Below are 15,783 nucleotides of genomic sequence, written 5' to 3'. Positions count from 1 at the left end.
AGAATCAATGGAAATCTAAGGTTAAAGTGAGCTAATATCCACCGCCTGCTAGGTCCAGCAGTGACCCAGCAGCCTCTTGGGCCTCGGCATCAAGCTGAAGGATCTCCACAGTCTCTAAGTCCAGCTCAGTGTCACCAGGCAGCACTAAGTACTGGTACTGGTTGGACTGGTAATAATGTAACTCAATGTACCCACTGTCAGACAGGGGGTCCTTTTCCATGTCTTCGTTAACCTCCTCCTGTTGGTATTCAACTGACTCCATTGTGACAAGTTCCTCGTGATCGGGGGTCAAAGGACATGGCAGATTCTCAGTGAAAATTGAGTTACCAGTGTTGAGGATATTGGGTGAGGACATGGAGAGGAGCAAGGTTTGAGAAAGTGGTTCTGCACAAGGGAAAAAAGGATAAATATAGAAATGATTGAATGAATAATAAAAAAATTCATATTAATAGGTCATTTTCAGTAATGGTGACTGAACAAGCACAACACAAATTCTTCAGTAGAACAAATGAGCATCTAAACTGTTCAGGCTTGGATATAAAAGAAGAGACTTATGACAGAGACTAAGCTAGGTTATTGCTTGGTTACCAAGGTAATAGAAGGCAGTTACCATGCCCACAGAACACAAACACAAGAACAATGCTGCTTGCTGAGAAAGCTGCAGAGTGGGAGAAAAACTGCAAGTGATAAAAGTGTCACAGAGCTTCTACCCTATTGATAAAGAACTGCTGAAGAAAATATATTTTCATGGTCAAATATGTGGGTTCATGTCTTAATTAGGTCCAGTATATGTACCAACCTGACATTTCCATTGTATCACACACTGCAGGCACTTCGTATTCAGCCCCTTCCAACCTGCACACAACATACGAAAGATATTTCATGGACACAGGGAAAAAGTTTTTAAAAAAAAAATATATATAGTTTTTTAATATTAAAAAATGAATCTTTTTATCAATCCTCAAAAATGATTTAAGAAAAATGTATTTACTATTTTCTCTTCCAACTTATAATATGAAGGTATTCAAATTGATTAAAAAAACACCAAAATGTAGCCAATCATATATTTGAGCAGCAAGTGGCAGTATATCTTTAGTTCTTATCTATGACTCTTTAACTGAATATACACCAGTATTATCAATGTTATTATTTATTTATTTATTGTCAGGCTAAAGAGTCAGTCAAAAAGTCTTCATGTTTTTCAATTTTTAGAATCACTCATCTTAATCAGTAAAAAATTCTATTCTCTGTCTGTTTTACATAGCAGCTTTCACATTAAAAAAGCTGCCTACATTTTATTTATTTAGTCCTGTTAATTTATCAGACACTGATATTTCTGGCAACTGCTAAAACTATAAAAAAAAATTAAAGGACAAAGTTTACTGTCCATTGCACTCATAAAATACCCAACAAACAAAAATAACATTTCTTATTCAGCTTTCAATGTAATATGCCTTCATACTTATTTTGTACTTGACTGTATGGTAAATGAGGCCTTCATTCCAAAATTTCATTAAGAGTTTGTGGTTAGGTTGCATGAATGAACGAGTAAACACTTCTGTATAAAGTAATAAAGTGAATAAAGCATGAAATTATGGTAACTGTTGGATGAAGCCTCACTGCACACAGTATGTGATTGCACTTACAGTTCAGGCTTAACTAACAGATTGCAGTTGCTGCTGTGATAACTGTGGGTCTTCCTTAGGACCTCCAAGAGTGCCGGTCGATATTCTGGACACACACACCACAACGACCCCTTCCCCACTGACTGCAACAAATACACAAGTCCTCTTGTTAATAGTAAACAACACTGGTGTATCAGATGGTATGAAAAGTATGATAAAATAGCTTCGCCTTAGTGGTGGTTAGCTTGTACAACAAAATATCAGTGTGATGCTGAAGGACAGTTCAGTCAGCTTGATTCTTTAATGCATATTGTTTTGGAAATTATAAGTTGTCTACCCACCTGGCTTTTGTCCCTTTGAATGCGACAAAAACTCTTGCTCAGGGAGAGGTTGTGTCTAACAGAGTTCCTCCAGCCTCCTGTGGCTGTCCTGTAGTACGGAAAATTGTTCACAATCCATTCATAAATGTCCTTCACTGGCAGCCTCTTGTGTGGAGAATCTTCAATTGCCATAAAAATCAAGCTGCTGAAAGAATATGGAGGTTTGGATGAGACAGGAGGCGGAGGATGAGGAGGCTGAGCAGGTGTGCAAGACTCTTGCTGAGCCAGTTGTGTCATTTTGGCAAGTGGCTGCAGTGGAAGCAAGTTGCCTCTCTGATGAAGCCAGTTGAGACAGGTCAGGTCATCCTGGTCACATATGCTTTCCTGTCTGAGGCTTTGTGTGTTTTGTCCTTCAAGGCAATGAGATGAAGAGCAGTGGGAAAGAGGGGAGGATGAGTTAGTGGAGTCAGCTGTTGCTGGGGAAAGCGAAGCTGGAGACATGGGGAATGAGATGGGTGAGAGCGGGATTGAAGCACAGCCATTTGAGGAGGACTGCAGGGATGAGGAGGGGAATGGTAGAGACCCTCCAAAAGTAGCGGGACATGGGACTGAGGATGGCAGTGTGTGAGAGCTTTTCTCCATAACTCAGGTCATTCAGCTGTAAGACTTTCTGAAAGATATGGCAGAAATAAGTCAGGGTTACAGGTGTAAACAAAGATATTTAGCCCAAAATTGTACATTTTCACTGATTTAGATTGACAATAAGCATTTTGTGAAGAGAAAGTAGAAGTAATAAGATTAGTCATCAGTTTTTATTGTCATGATGATAAAGAAATTCAGGTAAAGCTTATTGGTTTATGATTTATCATGTTGAAAGAAAAAAAAATATGGTCTTTAACAGATTGTAGAATTAGGCAAATACAATAAAACAATAAAACACTACATTTTACATTTTGTCATTTCTTATTTAACAAAAATTTAGCCAAAATACATCAGAGTGTGTGTAAACACAATAAGTACACTCCACAATACCACAACTTGTAAAATCAACTTTAATTGTTTACTGTAAGGATGCACCAACACCGACATCAGTATCGGTATCGGCTCAATACCGTGCGTGTACTTGGTATTAATAAAAGTGTTCTGATACCACATACGATACCACACTAGTCAGCCAGCGCAGATGTGTTTGGTGACATGCTTCGGACGTGTTTTAAAATAAATAAATGCCTTGAATGTTAAAATGTGACATTTTTTTGTTACACTAAAAGCGAGATCTTTGCTTCAAAATCGCACATGTATAGTTGTATTTTGGTAAAATGTGCCAAATCAAAATAAAACTTGTTGAAATAGTTAGATCAGTAATGTTATTATATTTGTATTGGTGAAGTAACTTAAGAAAGGATGGGTAATTTATTACAGCTGAATAAAACCTTACACAATTATAACAGCAATAATAACCATAATCACAATAATGTTCACATGAACAGATTTGGTATTGGCAAATATTAGTATCTCCAGATAATCAAATTTCAGATATTGGTATTGGATCGAACTCCCAAAAAGTGGATTGGTGCTTCCCTAGTTTTCTGTATGACATTATTGGTCTGTCACTTCATTGCAGAGTGATTTTTTTTTTCAATCTTCTTCCTACCATTGCTTCTATCATTTGGGTTTGCAAGCAATCATTGATGCACAGCAATCTTAAGGTCCCACGGCATACTAGAACTTTTCAACACCTTGGGTCTTTTCTTTTTCAGTCTTTCTGTTATAAATTTGTGTAAATCTGTATTTGGGACTGGGATGTCCAGTGTCAGTCTTCAATGGCTGCCGGCTGTAGGTTGTATGATGCTCCAACATACCTGATTTAGATTAAACGGATCTACACAAAAATTCCTTCTGCCTTCGTCTGTGAATGACCAGTTCATTTTTTTAAGGTGTGTTGAACACATGTAAAACCTGCAGGAATTCATTCTGGCCAGGCTTGAGCTGTCAGACATGGCCTCACATTCAGCAATGAAATACTTTTAATTCATATTTCGATTTTTGTTTTTGCAGTAGTTTTGTTTGCTCTGCCTTGCACAGCCTGTGGTGGATGTCTGGGAGAAAATCCAGATAATTATTTTAATTTCCAGTGTTCATTCGTATGTTATTTTGTTCCCAACATGTTCCACTATAAAATGAATATTTTTAAATGGAATATCAAATTAATTTAGATTTAAGATGTGATGTTTAAGTGTTCGCTTTATTTTTTTGAGCAATGTAGTTAACTCTGACAGCTACGTGTCCACATTCTTTGGCTTCAAAAGCAAGCCCAAATACAGTGCTCAAAAACTTAAAGGGAACACTATAGTAACATGTTGTAGATCTGAATGAATGAAATATTTTTAATAAATACTTTGTTCTTTCCATAGTTGAATGTGCTGACAACAAAATCACACAAAACGTATCAATGAAAATCAAATGTATCAACCCATGGAGGTCTGGATTTGGAGTTATACTCAAAATTAAAGTGGAAAAACACACTACTTTGATGTAATGCCCTTTAAATATGAGGCAAAATGAGGCTCAGTAGTGTGTGTGGCCTCCGCATGCCTGTATGACCTCCCTACAACACCTGGGCATGCTCCTGATGAGGCGGCGGATGTTCTCCTGAGGAATCTCCTCCCAGATCTGGACTAAAGCATCCGCCAACTCCTGGACAGTCTATAGTGCAACTTGGCGTTGGTGGATGGAGCGAGACATGATGTCCCAGATGTGCTCAATTGGATTCAGGTCTGGGGAACGGGCGGACCAGTCCGTAATATCAATGCCTTCGTGTTGCAGGAACTGCTGACACACTCCAGCCACATGAGGTCTAGCATTGTCTTGCATGAGGAGGAACCCAGGGCCAACTGCACCAGCATATGGTCTCACAAGGAGTCTGAGGATCTCATCTCAGTACCTAATGGCAGTCAGGCTGCCTCTGGCGAGCACATGAAGGGCTGTGCGGCCCTCCAAAGAAATGCAACCCCACACTCTTACAGACCCACTGCCAAACCGGTTATGCTGGAGGATGTTGCAGGCAGCAGAACGTTCTCCAAAACATCTCCAGACTCTGTCACATCCGTCACACGGCTCAGTGTGAACCTGCTTTCATCTGTGGAGAGCACAGGGCACCAGTGGCGAATTTGCCAATCTTGGTGTTCTCTGGCAAATGCCAAACATCCTGCACAGTGTTCGGCTGTAAGCACAACCCCCACCTGTGGACGTCAGGCCCTCATACCACCCTCATGGAGTCTGTCTCTGACTGTTTGAGCAGACACATGCGCTGTTCCTCCTTGCACAAAGAAGGAGGTAGTGGTCCTGCTGCTGGGTTGTTGCCCTCCCACAGCCTCCTCAACGTCTCCTGATGTACTGGCCTGTCTCCTGGTAGCACCTCCATGCTCTGGACACTACGCTAACAGACACAGCAAACTTTCTTGCCACAGCTCGCACAGATGTGCCATCCTGGATGAGCTGCACTACCTGAGCCACTCATGTGGGTTGTAGACTCCGTTTCACACTACCACGGTGAAAGCACCGCCAGCATTCAAATGTGACAAAAAACATCAGCCGGAAAGCATCGGAACTGAGGAGTGGTCTGTGGTCACCACCTGCAGAACCACTCCTTCATTGGGTTTGTCTTGCCAATTGCCTATAATTTCCACTTGTCTATTCCATTTGCACAACAGCATGTGGAACTGATTGTCAATCAGTGTTGCTTCTTAAGTGGACAGTTCGATTTCACAGAAGCGTGGTTGACTTGGAGTTACACTGTGCTAAGTGTTCTCTTTATTTTATTTTAGCAGTGTAATTACTTCTGCTCCTCTGTGCTCAGCAAACAGTTCGAGATGTTTTTGCAGATATGTACATAACACAAAGTAAATAGTTGTTTTTTCTTAAAAGCTTCTCTGAACATTGCGCTGTCTGAACTTGGAGCAAGCTTGTTGAGATGGACTCCTGTATAATCCATCTACATTTACAGACTTTAGCAATGGCTTCTCTCAGATCACTATTTAATTGACAGCACTCGGTTGCTTCTTTATGGGAGCAGTATCCGGGCAACTACTGATTTATTGACCGCTTCTGCATTTTGTCCTCGATTCCATAAAGATTCAGTTTTAGGAGTGATAGGAACAATGGGTACAGGGATTTCTGAAAGGATTCTTTCCCCTTGCAAGAGAGACCAAGAACTGTATAAGGTATCTTTTTAAATATCTGACTATCTCATTGATATTTCAAATTCTCAAGGTCAATTTTGAGCATCAATAAATCTAACGGTGTAAATGAGTGTGGGACTATAAAATAGGGTGAAAATCACAATATAGGTGGAAATGAGCTGCTTGGTGGAGGTCTGTGCAGTGTGTTTCTCGTTTTGTTTGTTTTCAAGTGGCTTCTATTTTAAATTAATCAAATAGCCAAGAACTGCATTCAAAGCAAAATAGCATGTCTCATCTGCTTGGCAACTGTTAAAAGTTCAATTTAATTTTAAATGTTTAGCATAAAATTAACCTACTGATGGAAAAACAATTTAGTTAGACCCCACGTTTGCAAGTCGTTCCACTCTGATGAACATCTTACTCTATGCCCAAAGTCCACTCGTGTTTCCACGTCCCACTCTAGTGAAGGCACAACCAAGCCAGCAGGTGCAGGTTCGAGGGTGAATCATAACCTTTATCGTGCACAGATTACATCCTTTAAATAAAAAATAAATATATACAAAATGGGGCCAGTCCCCCAACTTATCCCATGTACGATGATGTTTCAATAGCTCTTAAAGTCTGTTCGTGATGCCACATGGGTCCACAAAGCAGTTTAGCAGGCAAATGGCGGAGCAATATAAAGTTTCATTTAGCTATTCAGGAAAGCCGCCTTTTCCCCCTCACAGGTAGCCCTCTTGGTGCTGAAGGTCTTTCATTAAATACTTCGCTGTAAACACTTACTCACCAATTAGCCTCAAAACGACAACGCTGACAGAAAACAGCTCTCTTTAAATGTCCGAAATGCGTCCGTGTGAAAGTTAATAGCCAAATACTGATGTACAAAAGTGGAATCGCACTCGGACACCTCTGTCTTCTTGCTGTGTTGCTGTGGTTTCCCTGGAAACCAAAAGGACGCTCTGCAGGGAGCGCCCCGCGCGCGCTCACGTATCAATCACACAGACTGACAGCAGCCAGCAGAACAGACAGATGAGTTTTCACTTTCACAGACAGACAGATAGACTGATAGATACTATTTTTCCTACAATAGAAAATAGCTGATTTTTTTTTTTTTTTTTAAAAAAAAAAAAAAAAAAGAAAAAACAAAGGGAGATCCGGATGACCCCCAAAATCTAGATCCCCTGTTCCTCATCTTATTTCTGGAAATGTTATCAAAATCCCTCCATTACTACAGATAATAAATATAAAACCTGCAATAAACGCCAAGCCGCCACTGTACTATCAAAAGGAGGAGAGACGTAACTATGTTTATTAGCAAAAATGTTCGAAATAACTAGGCATTTAAATGTACCGTCAGCAGATGGCGATATTACCTTTAACTCTTTACATAGTGGAACAAACACCATCTACACCTTAAACTGCAGTGTATTTAGAGTTAACAGCATAGTCCTGCAAGTTACTTGTGGTTGTATTCGAGACTTTTTGCATGCATGTAGATTTAACATGACAAGTCTTAAAATGTTAATAAATTAAATAGAAAAATAAAATGTAATAATCGTGCAAATTGTTTTAAACTAAGATAAAATTAAAAAAAAACTAAAAATTCTCTAACAGGTCATTGGTTACACAAGGCTAAATATATTTATTTTTTTCTAAAAACAAAAAAAAAAAATCCAAACATTGACATGCTTTCCAAAATGTATATTATTAAAAATTCAGGATTGAACATAGAAAGGAAAATTATGCTGCAATATCACCACAGCAGAAAAATACAACTTGAGTCACAAGTGTCACATGAATTTCTGTCAGTGTATTGGATCGACTGTGTTATAGTCACTTTAAAGACTTCCAAAGAGGCTGTATTACAGGAAACCTGCAGACAACCAGTTCTTATCAAACAAATGTGTCTGTGAAAGCCCTTTTGTTCCATTAGGTGGACAGAATTAAGCATTTGTCATTGTGGCAGTACAGTAATGGCAGACTGAGAGACTATTTCACACTTTCTGGTAATACTAATTAAACCATTTCTACCGAAAAGCTCAGCCAAACTGCAGTTCACCACCGTCTACATATGCTAAAAATAGGGCAAGTGTACAACACTTAACATCCACAAATTTCAGTTTTCCAGATCATTTGGATCTGAGGTTATTAAATGCCTCTCAAGTCACCTGATCAAATGAGAGGTTAACCAGTAAATAATTATTGGCTGAAACACTGCGGTTGCCACAGTGATATAAAGGCGGAAGTGAGGTTTGGCACTTGGTCCCATTCCCATTGAGTCTGAGGAGAGAGAGGGCAGAATCTTCATTTTCAGAGATCGAACCTGTGTGGGTCGGGGGTCGGGGGGGGGGGGGGCAACACAACAAAAAAACAGCATATTTAAAATATAAAATTCAGGAGTAAGCAATAAAACAGGAACGAAGCTGCAGAATAAGATGTTAGGTCTGGCATGATAAGTGTCATCATGTATGTATTTGGTATAAACTATAATAATGTGTGCAGGACTAGGTCAACATTATTCATTTCAAGCAGGGGAAAAATAAAAATCCAGAGTTCCCAAATTATAGGTGAAATAAGTAAGGCTGTTAATCTTACTACAAAGTAGTGCTCTACTGGAAAAAAACCTGCATCCTAGCCTAACTATGCAATGCGATTAAAAGTAGTTGTGACATTAAATACTATTTTGAAATATATTAATGTTATCTTTGTAATTTTGATAGATGAATCTAAAACAGTCAGAAAAGACTTACAATAAAGAACATGAGGGCACACGAGCACCAGGCAAGGGCCACGAAATAACCATCACTGCCAAACAGTAAGCCACACAATACTGTGAAGATCATCCTAAAGGAAGACAAAGACAACATTGTCACTCAAACATGGAACAATATATATATATATATTTTACCACTGAGCTGAAATTCACCAGCAACACTGTCAATTGTACATCAAGTTACACACACACTGAGTGAAGTGGATGTTTATTTACCCAACGTATTTGTATCCACTGTAGGCGATGAGATCAAAGGTTGAGAGGTCACTGTGTACTGTCAGCAGATACAAACTCAACAACATGATCAAAACCTCGATGATGATCCACACAAGGGCAGTGCTGGCACACAGCCCAAGAACCTCTGGACTGAACCTTTACACAAAAACAAACATGCACTTCCTTATTTAGATGATCTGACACAAACATGCCAAGTGTTACAAGAAACAAGTTAAATAAGGAAAAATACTTTACCTTTTCTGAATGCCAAGGGCCATTCCAGCGAGTAGAATGTAGGTAATAAAAGCCATGGCTAGAAGATTACACACATTTTAATTAACTTAAAAGGATAAAACCAAAACATTCCCTACTTTGAGTTTGACAGAATACTTACTTGGAATATAAAGATCAGGTGCATTCACATCCTGTCTTGGAGTCAGTGGAGTGTCCCGATGGTACCGGACTTCCCAATCCTACGATAAATTAACAAACACCGGTAAATACATACCGGTAACTACCTAACTAACCAACTAACTTACTAACTAACTAACTTACTACATAAGTAAATCACAAAAATCCAACAACAATCACCCTGCGGAGTGAAACAATTCTGCCCTTAAAAAATGTTTTGTTGTTTTACCAAAGACTCAAAGACACTCAAGTGTAAAATTATGTAGACAATAACTGTCTGATCTAGAAAAATACAACATGAACTTACTATGAACAAACACAGAACTAAAAATAACTAGGCAACCCAGAACAAGTGGCTTTAAAGCTTTTTTTGGTCTCCTTCTCTGTTCACTTTCTAAAATGTTCACCTGTAGAAGAGAGCTTGTCAAGGATGCAATTCAGGTCTGTTTGACAGCAGTAGGGCAGTACGCAGCACCAGCCCTAATTAAGGTAACTGTATCATATGAGACAGTACACTGAAATATGTTTTTAAAATCTGTGTTACATCAATTTATCAAGCAAATCATTTACAGTTTTGAGATAACCTGGATCAACTCATTTATTGCCATTGGCAGTGATGCATTATTAAAATAAACAAGGACCATTTATTTCAACAACAAACGATCTAAAAAACAAACATCTCAAAAACAAGATGTCTGCTGAAATTTCTGGTGCCTTGTTCAATGTGGATGGCGTTTTGGCTTTGGAAATCTAAGGTGTTACTGTAAGTGGAGTATATCTGCTGAAAAAGAGAGCCAATACACAGTAGAGTTGAAGAGAAAACAAAATGATGGTGGTGTTATACATCCCTTACCGACTCTTTAAATAACTGCTAACCTTAAATATTTGCACAGGCCAAACTAAAGATTGTATGTACAGTACATATAAGCCTTTGAATTTGAATATGAAATGTATACATATAATGAGCAAATAAGCAGCATTACATAAAAGTTCAAGTTTAATTTCAAGCATGTAAGAGTGGAAACCAACTATTAATAGTTTGGAAAGTACTGTATGTGTTTTAACTGAAGGTATTTAGATGGATATGTTACACATTTACAAAGGTATTGCTAATGCATTTGATAGAAAATGGTGCTTGTAGGTAAAACTGTCTCACAGATGGATTGGAGCAGCTTTATAGATTATTAAGAAAATAGAAAATGTCACCAGACTTACACTAAGCAACCATAACATCTGTAATCTAATTGTAATGGTTGCAAATACCATGCCTGAGCAACAGGAAATACTTTGTGGCTCTGGGTGAACTTGTGGAGTTTGTACTCTGAGGTTCACATATTATCAGGGCACAGACTGTTTGTAGTGGTTTTATACTTAATGATCTGAAATCATGTGGTGAATAATTACTAAGAAGACCATAACATTTATAAACAAAGTTTTAGAACTGATAGACAATAATTATCTTGTTGAAGTTTCAGTGACAAACATATGAAAAAAAAACGTACATGATACCAGATAAAATAAATCAGTCATTCAGAACTAAACGTTTTGTGTTGTTCCACATTCTGCTGTGAAACAGCCCCCGATTGGTTCAGATTACCTGATGTGTATATGGGAACATGAGGATCATAAGTTTCTTCAGGACATATCTGGTGTCGACTGCAAAGAAGTATTTCAGCTTGTTCATTGACATGAATCTGCTGATCTGAAAGGAAAAGCAAAATGGGTTGCAGATGAGAACTGACAGTCTGCCACAGTTAATAGCTGACTCACAGTCCGTTCAAACCTTGCGTCCTCAGTATTACACATCCCTTTGGTATGCTGCGTATCAAAACAGCCAATCCAGCAAAACAAAACCTGTTTTCAGTCATCCAGAAGTGCTAAGTTTTTTACACTGTTCACTTCCTACTGACATGAATGACCAGGAAGTTGGTATTTTCAGTAGCAGGGGGTAAAAAATTGTTGGTATAACGTAGTCATGTACAATTTCCCTGTTTGGGTTGCCCTACAGAGGAAAAAAATTAGAAGAAAAAAAAGCAACTAGAAACAACAGAGGAACCACTGTCGGCCACAAATGAATTAAATGGAACCAAGACCACTTGTGAAAATGAATATTTTTTAAATTATTTTTGTGGAGCATTTCTCTTCAAACTTTGACTCATCTTCTCAAAAAAAGCTTTTATCTATATTTCTATCTTTCCCAATGAAACTACAGAAAAACAAAGAAACAAACCAAAATAACAAACTTAAAATCACATTCAAAACTCAGCCTGTACCATAACCTTATTTACAAGTTACCAGTGTGATGAGGAAAGGAAAGAAAAAAAATCTGCACTGCCTACAGCACTACATGGCAACACCTGACTAGCACATACGTCTGATGTCCCCTACTGTTTGATATCTTGCTTGTGTTGTTCTCACTCTCAGATACAAGTCACTTTGGATAAAAGCATCTGCTAAATCATTGTAGAAACTGTAGAATAAACAGAACTAACTTAGCACCCCACCCTGTGTTAAACACCGAGTACCATATATCATATTTGAGGCTACCAAAAGAAGAGTCCTGTTTTTCCTCACCTCTTTGTTTACCATATCTTTTCCTTGGTTTGCTAAAGAGGAGCCATACATCATTGCAGCATTAGCCATTGGATCAGTGAAAAGGTTGCTCCCTCCCACACCTCCTTGCATGTCATGTGAGGGTCCTCCCATATTGTATCCAGGAGTGTAATAGCCCTGGCTATTCAGTCCAGGCACTGCAGAACTGGTGTCTTCAAACAGGACAGAGTCTCCTGCAGGAGGAGCTGCACGAGCTCTTGGCTTAGCTGTGGATAAACAACGAAACAGAACAGAGCTCTTCAAATATGCTATTAAAATAATCTGATATGTCTTCCATATTGTCAACTCAGATGAGAAAGCAGATTAGTAAAAAAAAAAAATGCAGCAATTTGCAAACATGTTCATTTTATTAAAATTTCAAACCTATATGACAAACTTACAATTCAGTTGTTGTTGTAACAGTGGAAAAACACATTTCAAAACATGGAACATTCATTTTATATTTTTTTGGAACATTACAAAACTGATGATATCACAGTTTGGCAACAAAAATTTAGTTTGAAAAAAAGAACATGAAAATGATAAAGGACACACACATCAACAAGATCCAGAAACACATCTGCCATTTAAAGGGTTGAGTTAAATTTAAGATGGATTGCAGTAAAATGGGAAACAGTTTTGTGGTCTCACAAATCAAAATGTGAAACTGTATTTAGAAATCACAGACACCATATCAACAGGGGTAACAGAAGATGGCCCACCCAGATTCTTCTTTGTTTTTTAAAATCAATATGTTGAAAACCTAGCAACTGCTTTAACATGGTGGGGGCATTTCTGCAAAGGGTGTGGACAAAGTGAGGTTATATAGTAGTATACTTAATGTGCAATGATGATATACATGTTCTGGAGCAATATATAATTGAAAATTTTCAAAGGTTGTCATCTAGATTAAATTATTTGCAGAACTGCACTGAATTTTATTAACATCCCCGCAGGTTTCTGGGAAACGGTGAGATTGGGAAATAGAGAATTGGAGTTTGAGACCCCATAACCAATGTGTGAAATTATACTAAACACCAGCAACTCCAGTCCTCGAGGAGCGCAATCCTGCAAGTGGTATGAGTTTCCCGACTTGTGCAGAGCTTGACATGAATAGCCAGGTAAGTACGCTTTGATTTGAATCAGGAGGGTTGTAGTTGGGAAACTCCCAACACTTGCAGGGCTGCAGTCCCTAAGGACTGGAGTTGCCCACCCCAACTATGCACAGTCCCATATGGGGCATTTGTCAGCTAATTTCTAGCCTCCTGAGCACCTTTTATAAATGCTGTCTAGATTTGAATGTTCAGTTTCTGTTAAATGCTTAGCAAGGTTATGATTCCTCTGGAGGTTTTTCTTTCCTGTTAAAAGTGAGTTTTTCTTTCCAGTGTCGCCTTAAGCATGCTGGGGGATGGGAGATTGCATTGAAGTCATGATTTGATGGTTTCTCTCTTAGCTAGGCTTTGAATTGACTGGAATGGATGTGTCTGTAAAGTGCCAGAGACATTGCTTTCAAGTGAAGTGGCGCTATACAAATAAAACTAAACTGAATTTAATTTTGTTGTTTGCTGTAGTGATTGATGCAGCACATACACACACAAAGAAAAGGAAAAAAAAGACTCTCTGCAGACCTCTCCACCCATATTGTAAATGTTATAGTCCAAAAAAAAATTTTTTTTTGGACATACTATTTGATTCCTAAATTTGTTGATAATGAAGCCACAATGTTCTAACTATTTGTGGTGCATGTCTATAATTTAATGGTCTCTTGCAGTGATGAAGAGACCCTATTTTTCCTGTTCTTGATCATAGTATCAAGAAGTTTGCCAGGATCCAGATGTATTTTCTATATCTTGTAAAACATATTGGGAGCTTTTCCTGTTTATTTTGCCAAAACACCCTGTCATGTTATTGTGGAGTTACATGCATATATACTGAAAATGACCCTAGCTCGCAATGATAAAGAATCCTTTTTAAAAATGGCTGGATATAGATCCGGATCACTGCCAAAGTTGAAAGCAATCTAAGTTAGGCCAAGACCCATTCTCATAAAAATCAAGTAGTTTTTACATAAAGTTGCTAACACAGGGACAGATCAACGCAAGCAAAAGCATAAAAAAAAGGAGTGGATAGCATGAGTGGACGTATTGTAATTCTTTATCAAAACAGACAACTCCTAGTGATTTAGGTTTCCACTTACTTGCTCGATACCCATGATGATGTGGCAAGTCCATTGTAACGCTAAATGACGTTAGCCTGAAATAATAATAATAATGATGATTTTTAAAAAAAAACACTGACATGTTAGCTACATTTCCTCATACTGAGCTTTAACTCTGTCTTGATATTAAGTCTGTAATCTGCATAGCTAGGGTTATGTGTCGATATTTTGCATCAATGAAATAAAATTCCTAGTTATTCAGTTTGCATAATCTAAACAAATAACTCGTTAAACTGTAACCATTGTTGCTACAAGTTTAAGCTAGCTGCCTAGCTAGCTAAGTTAACAACAGCTGTTTCAGGCTGAGCGTATGAGAAGATACAAAAAGCACAATGAGAACCGTAATACATGGTCACTGCCATTGTCTGAGGAAATATAGTAATAATAATCGTGAAAATTGTGAATATAAAAAAGGCGACGGAACATACCTATACAGCTAACGCTGGAAATTAGCTACGTGGCTATGTCACTGATCGGACTGATCCCACCCATTCACTACAGTGAGTTGACTTCACGGTGCCTGCGTGGCAGACAGCGGTGGAAAAACTAAACACGTACAGCTGAGGCAGCAGTGACTATGTTACTTTATGTCTTCTGTTCATATCATATGCAGAAAAGGGACACTTTTAACATCTGCGTGTAAATGGTATGAGTATTTCAACACCTAAACGGACACAAAGTATCTTGATTCACTTTTTTTTTTTTTTTAAATCTTCAGGTTAACTGGAGGTTTTTACCACCCACTTCACATTTCCACGTAATATGAATATATCCTACTTCCCAAAACGAGTTTTCCATCAAAACAAGTGATAAAATGGCAACTTTTTTTTCTGATATACCACCTAGAACAATCTTATACTCAAAATCTTTTTCTCACCACTACCTGGCTAAGCCTTTATTATTATTATTATTATTATTATTATTATTATTATTATTATTATTATTATTATTATTATTATTATTATTATTATCTAACTCTTATTGTAGAAAATCCGCCTTTATTTTTCAAATCACTTTAATTTTCTGCATCTTTTTGAAGCACTTTTATTTGGAAATTTACATGACTTCACTTTCATTTCTTTTGGGATGGTACGTTTGCATTTTTATTGAAATTTATTAATTTATTTATCGATGTTGGTTGGGCTAATTAATCCAATTTCCTTCAGCTAATGAAGAAGTATCTATCTATCTATCTATCTATCTATCTATCTATCTATCTATCTATCTATCTATCTATCTATCTATCTATCTATCTATCTATCTAGTTCTGGATTATAAAGAATAGACTATATTTATCAATATGATGTTAAAAATATAAATAAGTAGATAAATGATTAAATAATATAGATGTTAAATTTCTTTCCATTATAAATTATTAAAAATAGTTAACAATAGCTAAATAAACAGACAAATAATTCTAATAAGTCCAAAAACTGCAGGAAAATAG

General features: G+C 37.6%; 2 protein-coding genes across 2 annotated transcripts; both read right to left on the bottom strand.

The window, feature by feature from the left end:
* Positions 1–31: 31 nt before the first annotated feature.
* On the bottom strand, positions 32–2,587 carry LOC306763093 (forkhead box protein N3-like; the record flags this gene model as incomplete). Its single annotated transcript, XM_079249779.1, is given in 5 exon segments — positions 32–384; positions 778–797; positions 799–855; positions 1,647–1,768; positions 1,967–2,587. Coding segments are annotated over 5 exon segments (1,173 nt in total).
* Positions 2,588–7,581: 4,994 nt separating this feature from the next.
* Positions 7,582–14,858, bottom strand: yif1a (Yip1 interacting factor homolog A). Its single transcript, XM_079249862.1, has 9 exons — positions 14,765–14,858; positions 14,316–14,371; positions 12,101–12,345; positions 11,124–11,228; positions 9,510–9,588; positions 9,371–9,428; positions 9,116–9,271; positions 8,877–8,970; positions 7,582–8,449 (listed from the first exon to the last, which is right to left on the bottom strand). Exons 2-9 carry the CDS (start codon positions 14,347–14,349, stop codon positions 8,291–8,293), a joined length of 930 nt encoding a protein of 309 aa, XP_079105988.1. The 5' UTR covers positions 14,350–14,371; positions 14,765–14,858; the 3' UTR covers positions 7,582–8,290.
* Between the last annotated feature and the right edge of the window lie 925 nt (positions 14,859–15,783).

Source organism: Telmatherina bonti (assembly GCF_933228915.1).
Source record: "Telmatherina bonti genome assembly, chromosome: 12".
In the NCBI taxonomy this organism is placed as follows: domain Eukaryota; kingdom Metazoa; phylum Chordata; class Actinopteri; order Atheriniformes; family Telmatherinidae; genus Telmatherina; species Telmatherina bonti.
The sequence above is the reverse complement of the archived record's forward strand: the minus strand, read 5'-3'. Positions and strand labels throughout refer to the sequence as shown.